Source organism: Macaca mulatta, chromosome 5, assembly GCF_049350105.2.
Source record: "Macaca mulatta isolate MMU2019108-1 chromosome 5, T2T-MMU8v2.0, whole genome shotgun sequence".
In the NCBI taxonomy this organism is placed as follows: domain Eukaryota; kingdom Metazoa; phylum Chordata; class Mammalia; order Primates; family Cercopithecidae; genus Macaca; species Macaca mulatta.
Window position 1 is genome coordinate 163,940,680 of NC_133410.1, and position 17,403 is coordinate 163,958,082.

Here is a 17,403-nt window from a genome sequence, read left to right on the forward strand (position 1 = left end):
GAAACAGGCTCAAGCTCTGGCATAAGAAGGTTCAGTTTTGCACTTACAGAATTGCTTCTACTATTCTGATTCTACCACATTTTAGAATGGGATCACCAACTTTCAGTTCTACCAAGATCCACCTCCTAGCTAAACCTGAATCTTCACTATCAAAAGTCTTAATTCTGTTGGTTTCACTATGACCATTTTTTGAAATTTCTTTTGAGGTACGATGGGCTTAAAATCACTCAATTCACTATTGGATTCCTTGGAGCTGTTAATCTAATCAGTGAAAAGAACAAGAACTTTGGAGCTCAAGATTTAACTATGGCTCCATCACTGACCTTGGGTATGTTTTCCCAAGTCACTGCACTTCAGCTTTTCTCATCTGTAAAATGACAAAAATGATGCTACATAGTAAGCACTTAATAAATGTTTGTTACATATCTCAGACCTAGAAATAGCTATGTCTTTTAGCTTTCATTAAGCTACATATCACTAAGAAAAGAAATTATATTCACAACTCACATATCACAGTAAGTGCTTACTATGGTATTGCTGTAAATGCTTTACATGTTTAATTCTTACACCACTGTATAAGGCAGATTACTCTTATTTTGCCCATTTTAAAGATCAACATACAAGGTCAGAAAGGTTAGCTACTTTGTTTATGTAATTGTGCCTGTATTCAAATCTAGCTTAGTCTCACTTTAAAATTCCACCTAGCTATTATGTTGTCCTGCAGAATATCAAAGCAACACATACATAACGATAGCTTATCTCAGGTGCTCACTCCACGTGGGCTGTGAACTAGGCTAATGGCTAAAATGCACTATATCACTTAATTTTCATAATGACCTTATGAGACAGATAATATAACTTAGGGAAATTGAGGCCCTGAGAGATTAAGTTCTGCATCCAAAATCACAGTTAGTTAACTACATGATCAGGATTAAAACTCAAACTCATAAAAACATGCATTTCTCTTGCAATTATAGGAAGTATTATTTCTCTTACAAACAGGAGTCTAAGTAGTACAGAGTTCACAAATAAGATATAATTATTATATATAACCACCTTTTACAGATGTGTTTCCCTCAGATCCTGGTGAAAAACAATCTCCAAGAATTTGTTTAAGTGATGATGATGATAGACTTGTTAAGCATGAATCCTGTTTCTGCAAAAAAATACATTTCCCATGTAAGTTTAGTAATTAACATTTTAGGGAACAATAGCATTATTAAAAGTACAAATTAAAATAGTGCGTAACTCTGAAATCTGCATTATTAGTCATTTGTTGCTGAAACACAAAGTGTGACAAGCCAGTGGAGGTGAGTATGCTTTACTTTCAAGCCTTGATGTCTTGGTCAATAAAAGGGGTCACTGAAAGAGTTATTCAAGTTCTTTATCTAACTACCACCACCTCTCTATTTGTTTTTACCAATTTTCAAAACTCCTATTACTTTAAAATCACATTTCTTATAAATATTTAAGGCCAAGATTTGATTTTGATAGCTCTTCCTACAATTATCCTTTGAAGGAAAGCATAAAGAAGACAGGTAAATACTTTAGTTCCAAGCAAGTATTACTAGTTATCCAAATGAAAACATTTAATAAAATCAAGTAAGCAGCTACTTCCAAATATTTTAGATAGGAAAAGCACATAGACTGCATGCACTTGAGTTTTCCTCAAAATTCTGAAAATTATATCTGAAATGCGATGATTCTATTTGTGTATCTAAGGTAAACATTTCTTCATAGAATCATCTAGCCTAAAGGTGATGATATTATAATGTAAGAAGTTCCACTTTGTTGTACAAATCCTTTAATTTTCTTTCCCAGCAATATTTTATGGGTACAAAGGAAATTATATATCAAAAGCAATGGAGAGAAAGCATTTGAGAAAATGGAAGAAGTGCTGAGACACTGGAGTCTACTCTGAAAGACAAAGCTTCACCTGAGGAGATCTGCAAATTAGTAGCTTTTTGCCAGAAGGCATTCTCTACTCTATGCAGCTCCAGTAATAGAAGGCTACAGCCTTGGTGGAATGACTTGAGGGGACAGAGGATAGAGTCTAGGACCACGAGATCAGCCAATGTGGAAAATAGTAGAGGACAGTGACCACAAAATCTGCATATGAAATTCACCAAAAACCTTTACCACCTCTATTTGTGGCATAAGGGAGACCTCAGAGGATCCTGTGAAAGCATAGAAGCTAGAAACTGAAAAGAATTAAGCAGAAATTTCAGCTGATATCCATTGCAGGAGAAACCAGATTGGGAATTTGTGTCCAGCGATGATATCTGCTTGCTAGAAAATGTGTTTGGAGGGACAAAAAAGAATCGAGAATCTCTACAAAATATCATTCACAACACCTAGTATTCAATCAAAAGTCACTAGATAAAGAAACAGAAAATGGTGGCACTTATTTAAAAAAACAAACAAACAAAAAAAAGAGAATGGTCAGTAGGAAGCAACCCAGAGATGACTCACATTTTACAGTAGCGGACAGGACTTTAAAGTAGCTATTATAAATATGTTCAAGCACTTCGGGGAAAATATATGCATGATGGCTGAAAAGATGGGGGATTTTATCAGAGATATAAAAAATATAAAAAATACCAATGGAAAATCTAAAGTTGAACACCACAGTAAGTGAAATAAAAAATTCACCTGGAGAACACTTATACTTTGCAACTGCAAATGGAACTTTCACAATATACACTTATGCTGGGCCATTAAAACAAAACAAGACAATTTCATACAATTTGAAATCATAAAAGATACATTCTCTGGACTGCAATCAGTAAACCTGAAGACTGAGTAATACAAGTTATTAAATGAAAAACAAAGAGGAAAAAAATTTAAGAAATATAAACAGAATCTCAGAGATCAGTGAGATATACTAAAAATTTCAATGCATGTGTAACTACAGTACCAAAAGGAGAGGGAGAAAAATAGGGTGGGAAAAAATAATCTTCCCATTTCACAGACAGTATCAACTTATATGTTTGGAAAGCTCAACAAACGTCAAGCAGAATAAACATAAAGAAAGCTAGACCTAGGCACCATATAGTCAAATTGCTGTAATTAAAAGATAAAAACCACAATCTTGAGTAAAATTCCTGAAAGCATTCAGATGAAATCAACACATTATATAGAGAGGACAATGAAATAAATGATTACAAGAGAGGCCAATAAAAATGGAAACCTATAAACAGCTGGAGGTAGAAGGAGGCAGCTATTAGACAAGAAGGATATAATCACATCACCCACCCTTTGAAAACAAAGATGAGACAAATACTTTTAGAAAAGCAAAGACTGAGAAAAATCCATCACTAGTAAACCTGTATTATAAGAAATGTAAAATAAGTTTGTAAGACTGACAGGGCACAAAATGATAATCTGAATCTACAGGAAGAAATGAAGATCCCTAGAAATTGTATATATTTAAGGATATATATTATCTCTATATATTTATAGATATATATTATCTATAGATATATATTATCTATATTTATAGATATGTTATCTATATATATCTACATAATATATGAGAATAGAATATATTACCTATATATAGATATTATCTACAAATATGTATTATCTATAATATATTTAGCAATAGAATGTTATCTATAATATATACAATATATAATACAATAGATATATAATATGTATTCTAGCCTTCTTTATTTAAAAGTCTAATAGAAAAAACTTAAAGGGCTCTTTAAAGAAAAGTTATAACTTTATTGTGGGGATTATATGATATGTAGATATAAATGACAATAGCACAATGGATGCAGGAGTATATGGAACTATATTTTTATATCAAATGTGAAATAATACCGTATCAATTCTAAATAGACTGTGATAATGTTTAGATGTATTCTTTTTTTTTTTTTTTTTTTTTTTTTTTTTTTTTTTTGAGACTGAGTCTCGCTGTGTCTCCCAGGCTGGAGTGCAGTGGCGTGATCTCGGCTCACTGCAAGCTCCGCCTCCCGGGTTCACGCCATTCTCCCGCCTCAGCCTCCCAAGTAGCTGAGACTACAGGCGCCCGCCACCACGCCCGGCTAGTTTTTTTTTGTATTTTTAGTAGAGACGGGGTTTCACCATGTTAGCCAGGATAGTCTCGATCTCCTGACCTCGTGATCCACCCGCCTCGGCCTCCCAAAGTGCTGGGATTACAGGCTTGAGCCACCGCGCCCGGCCTAGATGTATTCTTTAATCCACTGATCAACTCTGAAAAATATAATGCAAACAGATATAGATAAAAGGTCAATAATAATAAAAATAAAAAACTAAAAAACTCATGATTATCTCCTCAATAAAAGGCAAGAAAGGAGAAACAACAATAAAAATAATAATTTTAAAAAAAGATAAATAGAAAATAAAGAGAAACAAATTGCTCCTAAATCCAACCATATCAGTATTTACATTAAAAGTAAATTGACAAAACATTCATAAATGGACTAAACACTACATTAAAAGGTACAGATTGCCAGACTTAATAAAAAAGTGACACCAGGTGTGTGATGTTCCCCTTCCTGTGTCCAAGTGTTCTCATTGTTCAGTTCCCACCTATGAGTAAGAACATGTGGTATTTGGTTTTCTGTTCTTGCGATAGTTTAGTAACAAACCTGCACCTTGTGCACATGTACCCTAGAACTTAAAGTATAATTAAAAAAAAAAAGTGACACCAAACCCTTATTGTAAGAGATTCACTTAAATGAAAGACAGAATTAGTTTGAAAGAGAAAAGATAGAAAAAATATACCATGGAAACACTTGTCATAAGAAAGCTGAAGTATTAGACAAAACAATCTACAAGCTAAGGAAAGGAATATTACCAGAGGTAGAGACATTTCATAATGCTCAAAACATAATAATAATAAATATGTATGTGCCTGATAACAAAGTTATAAAATACTAACAGAACTAAAGAGAAGTATAAACAAACCCACAAACGTAACTGGATATTTTAATACCCCTAAGTTGGTAACTGGTAAACAAATTAGATGAAAAATCAGTAAGGCTAAAGAAGATCTGCATGATATTACCAACCATGTTGACCAAACTTCAACTACACAACATTATATTCAGCACCTGGAGAACACATCTACTTTGCAAATGCAAATGAGACTTCCACAAGATACACTATCTTGGGCCATTTAGAAATAATAATAATAATTTGTAAAAATTTGAAATCACGTAAGATACATTATCTGGACCATAACAAAATTAACTTATAATTAACAGAAAAGTATATGTAGAGAAGAACCAAGTATTTGAAAATAAAATAAATCACCACAAAATAACCAACTGGTCAAAAAAGAGATCACAATGATCACTATATATTATATGTATCGAAAAATCACTATGTACCCCATGTACAATTATTATTTTTCAAGTAAAAAAATGAATTTCTAAAACAGGAGATCACAAGGGAAGTTAGAATATATATTTAAAGAAATGATAATAAAAATAAAAGGCATCAAAAAATCGGGGCCACTAAAGCAGTACAAAGAAGAAAGTTTACATCTTTCAACAGGTTTAGCAGAAAACATGAAAATCTTAAAAATGAGTGAGAAAATTTTCAAATCTAAAGATAAGCAAATTAAACCAAAAGAAATAATACTAAAAATTAATGAAGCTGGAAACAAACAATAGAGAAAATTATTAGGTTGGTGCAAAATGATTGAGGTTTTTGTCACTGAAAGTAATGGCCAAAACTGCAATTATTTTTGCACCAACATATAACAAGGCCAAAGTGGTTCTTAAAAAAGTTTAATGAAACTAAGCAATGCCTATCAAGATTTAGCAGGAAAGACAGAAAACACAAATTATATATGTTAGAAATAAAAAATGAAATGTCATGATAATCTTACAGTCAACAAAAGAATGTGGTACTATCATGAACAACTATGTTTATAAACTCAACATATCAGATGAAATGGACAAACTTCTTGATAGACACAATTACCAAACTGGTAAAACAGAAAACTGAGTACTGAAATATCTATCTAAAAAATCAAATTTAATGACAAAGATGTCCCCACACAGAAAATTCCAGGCCCAGATAATTATACTGGTGAATCCTCTCACCAGTACAATTAAGAAAAAAAAAATACCAAACCTTTATAGAATAAAGGAAGAAAAGACATTCCCCAACTCATTTGATACCCAAGCCTGATGGTAACATTGTAAGAAAAAATTACCGACCAATAGCCTTCATAAATATAGATGCAAACATCTTAACACAATTTTAACAAATCAAATTCCACAATAAAATATTGCACCATGACTAACCAGAGTTTATCCCAGGAATGCTAGGTTTAACATATGAACATTAATGCACCAAAATTCATGGTCATCTAGAACCTCAAAATACGACTTTCTTAGGAAATAAGGTGTTTACAGGTTTAAACAGTTAAGATGAGGACACACTCAATTAGGGTGGGCCCTAAATCCAATGCCTGGTATCTTTTTTTTAAGAGAAAGAAGAGACACAGAGACGCAGAGAAAACACAGGGAAGAAGGCCACATGGGATGAAGGCAGGGATGGGAATGATGCAGCTACAAGCCAAGGAATGCTAATGGACTGCTGCCAACCACCAGAAAGAAGCTGGAAGAGGCAAGGAAGGATTCTTCCATGATGCCTTCAGAGGAACATGGCCCTGCAAACACCTTGATTTCGGACTTCTGGCCTCCAGAACTGAGAGAAAACATTTCTGTTGTTTTAAGTCTGTGGCAATTTGTTACAGCAGCTACAAGAAACTAGCACAATATTCAACTGACCAGATAATTTTCTTAAATATAAAGTAATTGCTTGGGTTTCTTCTTCTGGTTTTCAGAACAAATTAAGAAACAGCATGGTGGTGTCAGGCGTATATCAAATTGTCAGTTTTACTGGTAAAGTTCAACTGCAGAACAAGATTTGAATCGATAACCTATTGTGCTTCCTAATACTTTCGGTCTGAATTGGGGGGTTCCCCCATTTAGTCAGAGCACAAAGGAGCTCCTCTCCGCGCCTTCTGCCTCACCTCCCAGGGAGCAGATCCTTACACACCAACACTGCAGACAAGCGATGAGAAAAAGAAAGAAGCTTGGCCAGGTGGCATGCAGTTCCCTAATCTGTCCAAGCAAATTACGGGGAAGAAATGTTCTTCCTGTACTTTTCCCTTCTGAAATGTTCATAAGGGAAAATTTGCTTCTCATAATGAAATACAAAGAGAAAAACGAAGTGTTCTCCCTTAATAACAATGCATAGTAAACTTCCTGATAGAAACCTGAAAGGCCACATTTAATGCTATTGGAACATAACCGAAAGAACGCAGAACAGTTTCATGAACATTCAACACACATTTGTTGAGTGAATAAAATCAAATAAATAAAATGACACTGACTATATTGTTCTTAGCCATAAATTCCATAATTTAAAGATACATAAATTTAAAAAATTAAAGATAAACACTATTATATAGATTCAGAAAAGCAACATTTTTTGACATTTTACTTTCTCTAAAACTGGATAAACTCTACAATCAGTGGTGTGTTATAGTTTAATTGTATGCATTTCCTTCTTCCTTAGTGGTATGTAAAATAATGCTACATTTTATAATTGGTGCAGTTTTAGATTCGGTGGAATACAGTATATTTTTAAAAATTATTTCCTTATCAGTTGCAGAAGAAAATATGTAAAACACACACACACACACAAATTCATTCTCTCCTTCTCTTTTTCATAATCAGATAAAAAAGCACAAATTCAAGAACACAATGCAGCAGTTTAGTGGTAGTGCTAACCTCAGGATCAAGGTGTTCAGAGAATGCTTTTTTCTCAGCTTCTACTTGTGTGCCATTCGGTATTGGAGGGGAAGAAGGTGCAGAATGTAACTCCAATTCTTCACTGAGGGCAGTTTCTTTATCTTCTCGTCCATCTTTCTCTTCTCTGTGACTATTCCTTTTTAACATACTCCTTGGCCGAGGTGATGGTTTAAAGTGATCATCTGTGTCAAGGCTGTTGTTTTCTGCTGAAAAATAAAATGCTTAAAGCATGTGTACAAAAAAATGACCATGGCTTTATCTATCTCTCTGGGTGCTACCATACTTCCCTCCTGTGCACATGCCCCTTCGCTCTCTGTCCTGAAGAGTCCAGATGAAGCCCACAACTCTTCTCTATACAGAGCTCAAATAAGTCACAAATAAATGATAGTTAATAATCAGGCCAAATGCAGTGGCCCACGCCTGTAATCCCAGCACTTTGGGAGGCCGAGGTGGGCAGATCACGAGGTCAGGAGTTTGAGACCAGCCTGGCTAACATGGTGAAACCCCATCTCTACTAAAAATACAAAAAAATTAGCTGGGCGTGGTAGCTCATGCCTGTAATCCCAGCTACTCAGGAGGCTGAGGCAGGATAATTGCTTGAACCCAGGAGTCTGAGGTTGCAGTGAGCCGAGATCTAGATCATATCATTGAACTCCAGTCTAGGCAACAATAGCAAAACTCCATCTCAAAAACAAAAAACAAAAACAAACAAATAAAAAACAAAGTAAAAAAAAAGTTGTCATCCTGAAAGTAACCACTATAGTTTAGTTTCACAAGAAGTTAACTCTTCAACATTAACTCCTATAGTATTCAAAAAAAATGTTAAAAAACAAAACAAAATCTTGCCCCAGTTTCTACCACTATAAAATGAAGAGGTTCATCCATCAACTCTTTGAGTACCAAGCCCTGTACACATTACTAAACCTCATAATCAACAAAGCAGCAATGGACCTGTCCAGGGACTTTACAGGTTGATTTTTCTAAACAAAATTACAAAGGTAAGTGCTATTATAAGGATCAAGATGATGATGTTGGCACCCAAGGGATAGGAGTGCTAACTCTCACTAGAGGAAGAAATCTTTTATGAGTTAATTGTTCTGAGTCAATAAAACTTCTTTAGCAGTTATTAAAATTTCACTATTTCCATTACTTCCAAGTTTAAAACAAGAATCTAATGCTGATATGCCTCCAGCATTTGAAACATAATGGGAAGACTTTCCATGTATATATTTTTTGCCTGAATTTTACCTGCTATACACATTTATGTTTCTATTGTTCTACAAATGCATTTCTCTAAACTTCAAAACTGTTCTAATTAACATCTTCCTCCCATTTACCTACAAACAGGCTTATGAACGCTGCCAGAAGATTCCACAACCATACCAAGTTGGTATTATTATAAATATTTCCTTGACAATTTTAGCTATCTCCTAAACTCCAGCCAAATGTTCAACCCCAAATCCAAGGGTCCTAGATTCCTCCCTCTATTATCCCCTAAATCCAAAGTATCAATATATCCTATCGATTCTACTTGCCAAATATCTCATTTATTCCACTTTCTACATCCCTACTGTCGGGTCCTTACCCACTCTTTCCTAGATTACTGCTTCCATGATATTTACAAAATGCAAATCAGATCACATCACTCCTCTCTACAAAATTCTTCAATGGCTCCCCATGATCCAATCCTACAGAATAAAAGCTTAACTGCCTTTGAACAACATAAAAGGGATTTTATGGTTTTGTCCTTCACTGCCTTATCCACAGCCATTTTGTCATCTGTGTTTCTGAAATGCTGGGCTAACAGTTGTCATGAACACATGCCACAATCCCTCCAATCCCTCTTACTACCATACCTTTACCTAAGCTGATCCCCCTGCCTAGAATATCCACTTCCTGCTTCTCCTCCTGACAAATGCTTCCATGTCTTTTGAACCTCAGTTTAAGCAGAGTATTATATAATGCCCAAAAGAAGGTATTGAGCCCATTTTTTGTATTATTGTGGTAAGAACACAACATGAGGTCTACCTTCTTAATACATTAAGTGCAGAAGACAGTACTGTTAACTATAGGCACAATGTTGTACAGCAGATCTCTAGAACTTACGCATCCCACATGACTGATACTTTATACCTGCTGAGTGTGTTTATAAACAAATGCTAAATAATAAAGTGAATAATCAGAACATTTATAGAGTGCTAAATTTATGCCAATACTGTTCTAAGCACTTCAAATATGTTAACTCATTTAATTGCCTCAAACTCCTAGAGGTAGGCAACTATTGTCCCATTTTTAAAGATGAATAAAATGAGAACAAAGAGGTCTCATGCCCAAAGTCACAAACTCTAGCAGGCTTTAGATCTCAGATTAAAGGAGAAGCATCCTGACTCCAAAGTTCATGATTTCAGTCATGTTAGTGTTAAAAACATATCCTGCAAAAAATACTTTCATTTTATAGAGCAACTGTCACTTCAGTAGTGATTATGAAGTCTGGTTATTATACTTTTTACAAAAGACAAGCAAGGACAGAGAAAGCCTTCAAGCTCTAATAGTTTCATAAAGCACTACTTGCTCCTCAGCAATATCTCACCACATTAAAAATATTGAGTTCCAAACCTGTATTAAAAAAAAAAAAGTCAAATAATTTAGAGCATAAACTCATGAACCACATTCCCTCTTTCAAAGATAAATCATTCATATATTAATTTATTCATTAAAATACTTAATATATTCTATATGCTAGATATTATCTTAGGAACACTAGCCTCAATTTTTACAAGAACCTGAGAATGACAACTTTAATATGTTTTCTACAAAAATATCACTTCCAAAAGTACTGTCAAGTTCCCAAAAAGAAAAAAAATGCCTATACTTTAAGAAAAGTGCTTTTTTTGGTAATCAATGTATACAATTGCCTATTTAGGTAATTTTTATATTACACATACCGAACATAACATTGCATATGTAAGTAGAGCATTTAGGATCCCGATGCCACCTTGTGGTTAAAATACAGTATTTCCTTATCCATTTTAATGTACCACAGGTTTTTTTTTTTCTTTTATTTTTTTAAGGTATGAAATAGGTAGATTATTGCTTTCCTGATTGTCTACCATAAACTTCTAATTATATACGTCCACCTGTCTCAGACAAATTTTTAGCTGCTATATGCTCGCATTCTCGTAATAAGAAAGTTCAATTATGTTCCTCTTCTCTGCAGCATTGATTTCACTCACTATACTTGGGAGGCACATTTTAACAAGTTAATTCTGTTTCATTATGCATCCTGTTTGCATTTTTGTAGTTTTTTATCGTTTATGAGATGCACTTCAATAAATTCTCACAACAATTTTGCAGGAATAGAAAGAGGGCTATTTTTAGCTTCTTCGTCATGAGGATAGTGAAGCTTATTTGCTGAAGTCATATACAACTAATATACAGTGGCTTTTCCCCAGGTGTCCTGGACATTATTCTGTGTTCTTTGCTCTGCTTACATCCTTTGCTCATTTCAAAGTTAATGAGATTGTGGGGTCAGGAAGAAATGAGCAGTTCCCCAATACATGCCTGAAATAAAGTTTTGTCTGATGTTACCACTGGTATCTAATACGCAAAGTATGAAATATTTACCAGCACTGTATTTACTGATGATATGGAAGGAGATTTTTATGATGGTTAACATCAACTAATAATTCCTTTATACAACAGAAAGAAGATTGAAAAACACAAAATCCTTTACCTTGCATATACAAGTTCATGAATGGTGACCCAGAGTATGTGAGAGGGCTTGGTCTCTGTTTCATTCTATCTTTGTTCCTTTATGCTTAAAGCTCAGTATAATTGTGGGGAGAACTACTGTAACCCCAGATCACACTGGGAACTTTGCTTTGGAAAACTGAATCTTAGTAGAATTTCATAGGCAATACAGAGACCAAATGGAGATTCTCTTAATGAGCACCTAGAAGCTTCAAAAAACAGCAGCAGCAATAACATAACTCATCCTTCAAATACACAAATGTCAAGAAAATTTTCTGGCACAATGTTGGTATGGCAAAGATTGTTTTAAGGATTAGTCCCAATATTGTTGTAACTCTAATCTTTGGAGTGTGAGAGGGATTAGACAGCATTCCATTCCAGTTCCATGCCTACAAACAAAACTGAAGCTCACACATCTAGGTGTCTGCAGATCCACAGCTACGGATGCTATGGATAACGAAAGGTGCTTTGGCCTTCTATCAGGCAACAGCCTAGATGCAAGACAAAATACAACAGGTCTGTAAAATTGAAGTTAAGTCTGTTTTTCTTAAATATATACTAGCTACCATATAAAAAATTTTGGGACTGATTATCTTAAAATAAACTTCCAAGAAATGCAATTACAGTAATCCTAACAAATTACCTGAAGATGTGCTTTTAATTGAAAGAATTCTGGGTTTAGGTTTCATTTTTATTTTGTCTTTTTCAAATTCCTTGTCCTTATTTTGAGATTCAGAGAAGGATTTTACAACGATGTCTTCACGCCCGTCGGGTGCCATTTCCTCATCATTTTTGATGGCACACACTGGCTCATCTTTGGTTATGTTACCATTTGATTTCTTGGTTTTCAAAAAAGATAGTTTTGAAGGATTCTTTTCTTCATCATCTGATATATGAAAGTCATTCATTTTTTTATTAACTGAATTTTCATCTGCTGAAGTGTCAGAAAAATCACCTAAGGAAACTGAAAAATTGAAAAGAAAAAAAGTTTTCCACAGTATTTTTAAAAATTGTCAAGGTAACGTTAACTTAATCAAAAAGTTTACCTTAAAAGCTACAAACAAAATTCTAACAATGAATACGCACAAATGTATTTTATGAATAGACTTGCAGCTCTAAAAACACAGCTAACTCAGGCATGTTTCATTAACATTTATGAAATAAAAATTCCAATTACATTAATTTATTCAAAATGTATTTATTGTGTGTCTTTAGGGTACCAAACAACCAAATACTGTTTGCTCTGGAAAAAGCCATCCAAAGGTCCCTAACAATCAGCCATGTAGCATTTAAATTAGGTTATGGACTGTAAAACTTTTATTTGAAAATTACTTCCTCATATAAAATTAAGAATGGATGAATTTAATTAGTAACTACTAATTATCTTTTTTTCCATAAAAATTTTGGAACTACAATTCCATCCACACCAGAATACTAGATTTACTAAGAATCATAAGGAATGCTAAGTTAACTATATAGCAGTGATTTAACTGTGGTTATTATTGGTTTTACAGAAATCATTAACAACTATTCACCAAATTTTAAAGAATAAAACACCAGGCTGGGCGCGGTGGCTCATGCCTGTAATCCCAGCACTTTGGGAGGCCTAGGCAGGCAGATCACAAGGTCAGGAGTTCGAGACCAGCCTGGCCAATGTGGTGAAACCCCGTCTCTACTAAAAATACAAAAATGAGCTAGGCGTGGTGGCGGGCGCCTGGAGTCCTAGCTACTCAGGAGGCTGAGGAGGAGAAGTGCTTGAACCTGGGAGGTGGAGGTTGCAGTGAGCCGAGATCGTGCCACTGCACTTCGGCTTGGGTGACTGAGCGAGACTCCATCTCAAAAAAAAAAAAAAAAAAAAAAGAATAAAACACCAAGTTTAGAATTCCATATGCTTAATGCTTACACCTGAAACTAAAATATTAATATTTTTACATAGCTAAGAGAAACAAAATTATAATCGTACTGATATATGAAACATGAAGAGTCTGTGGTTTTTAAATTTACCCCTTATCACAGCCCAAAAAAAAAATCTGATTTATAGTAAGCATTATAAAAGTACTTCTAATGTGCACCAAAGTTTAGTTCTGTGGGACCTAGTTACTAACTAGCTATAGCATCTCCTAGGGTTGATCTTAAAGATAAACCTGTTTTCTCCAATGTGGTTTACCACTGGCAGCCATCCTTTTACTGCAAATCTGCCATCAACTAATTTATATTTTCATATACACATTCAGAAAACAAAACAAAACAAAGCAACAACAACAACAACAAACAACAAGAAAACTCATACGACTTCTTGAAAATTAAGAGTGGCTTTCTACTAATTAAAACGTTGAAAGTCTAAAACTAGTGACTGCATAGGTATTATTTTAACATACGTGATTGAGGGGATGGGTAGTTGGGGGGCTGGCTAAATACAAAACTAAGGAAGCAAAAAGAAGAAAACTGGTTCACGTTTCCATACTGTCACGTACCAATCTCATCACTGTCGAAGTCATCTGAGTATTCAGAACTCCTTTGTCTGGCTGAGCGAGCTGTAATTGCTCTTATTAGCTCATCCTGAAATGAGATACTGAAATCAATTTCCATCTAAACATGGAAGTATCATATTTACAAGTAATTCTTTAAACAAACAATGCTTGATTAACAACTGCTTTCAGACTTAGGTTTCATTCATCTAACAAATATTTCCTGCAAGCTCACTTTATGCCATGTACCCACTTTATGCCTCATACTCAATGCAGAGCATCACAGACAAGAGCCCTTCCTCATGCAGCTTGCAGTTAAACTAGAGGAGACACATATTATCAAATAAATTAATTGAGGGTTATAATTAGAGCTGGAGGTTAACAAACAAGAAGGGGCTCAATTTAGATTATAATTTATTAAAAACTGGTATTTTGAAAGAAATTGGTATTTTTAAGAGCTCTTGTCTCGGCATATTTCAGAAATGGATGCAATCAATATTGCAAACTTAGAGGCTGAGTTCAAAATTGTAGTGACTCAACAGAAAAAAACTTAAACATTATGTTACAACAGAAAAAAAAGTTTTTATATAAAAATGGCAATTTAAGGCTGCAATTCCACTTTTAACTTAGTAGGAAACTAGTATTGAGGCTACTTCGGCAGTCTTAAAACCATATAGGGGAGTTTGTAATACTGAATGCGGTCCAAACATGATCATGTGCAAAACCTCAAAAGAAATATCAGATTTACCCCTGCTTTATATAGGACTGTTCCTAGACTCACCAATTTCAACCCATCTAATACAGTGCTTACACTGTGAAATGATTCCAAATAAAAATACTTTACCTGGAAAGTAGTTCTTTTGGTAACTTTTGGACTCTTTGTATATGCCAAAGTGGTGCTAAAAACTTCATCAGACATAGTGTATTTTTTTCTCGTTACCTTTTTAAAATAGCTAATTATTAGAATAATTCAACTTCTGATGGTGGCTGAAATATACAAAAAACAAATCAGACTTTGCATGCTTGAGAATTTATTTTACTACATTTGATTGTATTCTCCCCGCAAAGGTCAAAGAAAAGCATCTCATATGAACATTGGGCTACATCTTCACTTAAAAATGTAAAAGGAGTTCCTGTAAAGAAATAGCAAATTATCACAAGCTTATTTTAAAAAAATTCAAATGGAAGATATCCTAAAATAAAAATTCAAATGGAAGATATCCTAAAATAGTTTTGCAACTACTTAAAAACTCTGCAAATAAATGATTACAAGTTAATAAGACAAAATGATGCCAATTAAAATAGAACACCTTATTTTTCACCTCTCTTCTAAAGTATAACATTGCCTTCAAAATTACTCATGTCTTATTTAAAAGGCCATCAAAAGGATCGTCGGCGTAAAAATTATAAGCACCACATCAAAAAAACGTATCTATATATTTGCATATAGCGCTATTCAAAGAAAAAGATCTTAATGCTAACCCGCAAACAGCCAGCGATATGGATTGCAAGCCACTTTCCTCTCACAAAAGTGTTAAAGAGAGCCAAGTAAACAAAACGACGAAGCTTTCGCAATGAGCCGCATTAAAATCGCGGTTTCCGTGCTCGGAGCAAAGGCCTGGCAGGGCCGCCCATAGCGGTGCGCGCCCCGGGTGCCGTTCCCTACCAGGCCAGGTGACGTCCGGGTGCTCGCCGCTCCTCACCACGCCATACGCTGAGCACCAGCGAACACCAGGCCCGTGCACGCCCAAGCGCGGTCTCTGTCGGGATCCCCCATGGTCCCCAGGTCCCGCTTTCTGTCCCCAGGTCCCGCTTTCTGTCCCCAGCCCCGGACGCCCGTGGCCAGTTCCCCGCGACCCTGAGAACCAAGAGCCAAGCCTCGGGTAGGACCTGCTCACCTTGGCCTGGGCCTGGCTGCGCCCGCAGAGCCGGTCCTGGACCGAGCGAGGAGGAGGGGCTAATAACAGAGGCGGAGGGCGGTTGCTAGGAAACAGCGTCTCCGGGAGGAAGTGACTTCCCTACTGCCGGGTCTCTGGGGTACCCAACACCGCTCTTCGGCCTAACGTGTCGCTGCGGCAACCACCTAGACGAAGGAAGTGACATCACTTTCCTGGGTCTTGGGAGAGGGGTTCTTTATTGGCCGCTTGTGTGCATGTGTTGTTGCCTAGGAGACAGGACCCACCCAACTCCCACCCAGATAGCCTTACTCTTGCCAAAAGAGTAAGGGCCCTTATCTGCACGTGTTGCAGATAAAGCACATTCGTCGTTTTGCCACAGTTAGGATGTGAAGTTCTCTGAATCCAAGTACAGTGTCAGTGGATGGGACAGAATAGTACGGTAGTGACGTTTGCAGAACACTGCTTCTGACTGCATGTTTGAATCCTGGTGACCCTTTCCTACACACGTGATTGTCCCAAGTTAAGGTCTTTATGACCCAGTTTCTTCTTCTGGGGGAAAACAAAAGTGTACTAATAATAGACAACTGAAAGGCTGCTGTAAAATTGAATGAAATAATGCAAGCGGAACACTTGGAAGAGTGCCTGAAATTGTATTCGGTACTAGATATGCTGCTCTTCATGCAACTAAGCTGCAAAGGGCCTGGAGAGAAGTCAACTCTTGTTATTTTAACTTCTGTTGTATAAAACCCAAAGATTAAAAGCTACAACATTGGATATAAAAACTGAGTCTTTCAATAAAAAGAGGAATGGGACAAATTAACTCAACATACTTTTTAAAAAATCATTTTTCCTAAAAGTACAATAGTTCCTCCTTATCCAAGAGGGATCCATTTGGAGATCCCCCAGTGCCTGTGCCGAAACCATGAATAATACTAAACCCCATATATCCTATGTTTTATCCTATGCTTACATACCCATGGTAAAGTTGAATTTGTAAACTAGGCTCAGTCAAAGATAAATAACAGAATAATTATAGCATACTGTAATAAACGTTAAATGAATGTAGTCTCTTTTTCTCTCAAAATATCTTATTTTACTGTACCATAGGTAGCTCACACTGTGGATAAAGGGGAACTATTGTACAACAATCTCACCATTTGCCTATATTCCCGAACCATTTTTAGCTTTTCTCCTCCTTCCTTGTTTGTTTCCTTTTGTTCAATGCTGCTGAGTATTCTCTAAGAGGCTCTTCTAGCTCCAATCACATTCTTATATCAACAGATAGGAGGTTCTTCAACTGTCAGCTACACATCTATCCCTGCTAATTTCTTCATTGCCTCCACAATTTCTATAAGGGAAAAGCAAAATCTGCACACCTGCAGAATTAGCACCACGTAGATGCTGCTAAAGGATTTTCTGCCTGTGCCCTCTGGAGGGGTGACATCATGTCCCCCACTGCACCAGGACCCCCTGAGCAACACT

General features: G+C 35.7%; 1 protein-coding gene across 5 annotated transcripts in view; it reads right to left on the bottom strand.

Annotated features, from left to right (window-relative positions):
* MAP9 (microtubule associated protein 9) overlaps nt 1-15,988 on the bottom strand; it is a 30,195-nt gene extending 14,207 nt beyond the window's left edge. For 2 of the 5 annotated variants that reach the window (XM_015139383.3, XM_078002387.1), the window contains exons 1-6: nt 15,922-15,988; nt 14,868-15,010; nt 14,030-14,114; nt 12,199-12,519; nt 7,785-8,011; nt 1,057-1,156 (exon numbers count right to left, since the gene is read on the bottom strand). In XM_015139383.3, the coding sequence (XP_014994869.3) occupies nt 1,057-1,156; nt 7,785-8,011; nt 12,199-12,519; nt 14,030-14,114; nt 14,868-14,942 (808 nt within the window). In that variant the 5' untranslated portion in view covers nt 14,943-15,010; nt 15,922-15,988. Of the gene's footprint in view, nt 1-1,056; nt 1,157-7,784; nt 8,012-12,198; nt 12,520-14,029; nt 14,115-14,867; nt 15,011-15,505 lie in introns of all 5 variants that reach the window. The other 3 variants (XM_015139384.3, XM_028848831.2, XM_028848830.2) reach the window with 3 other exon arrangements.
* Between the last annotated feature and the right edge of the window lie 1,415 nt (nt 15,989-17,403).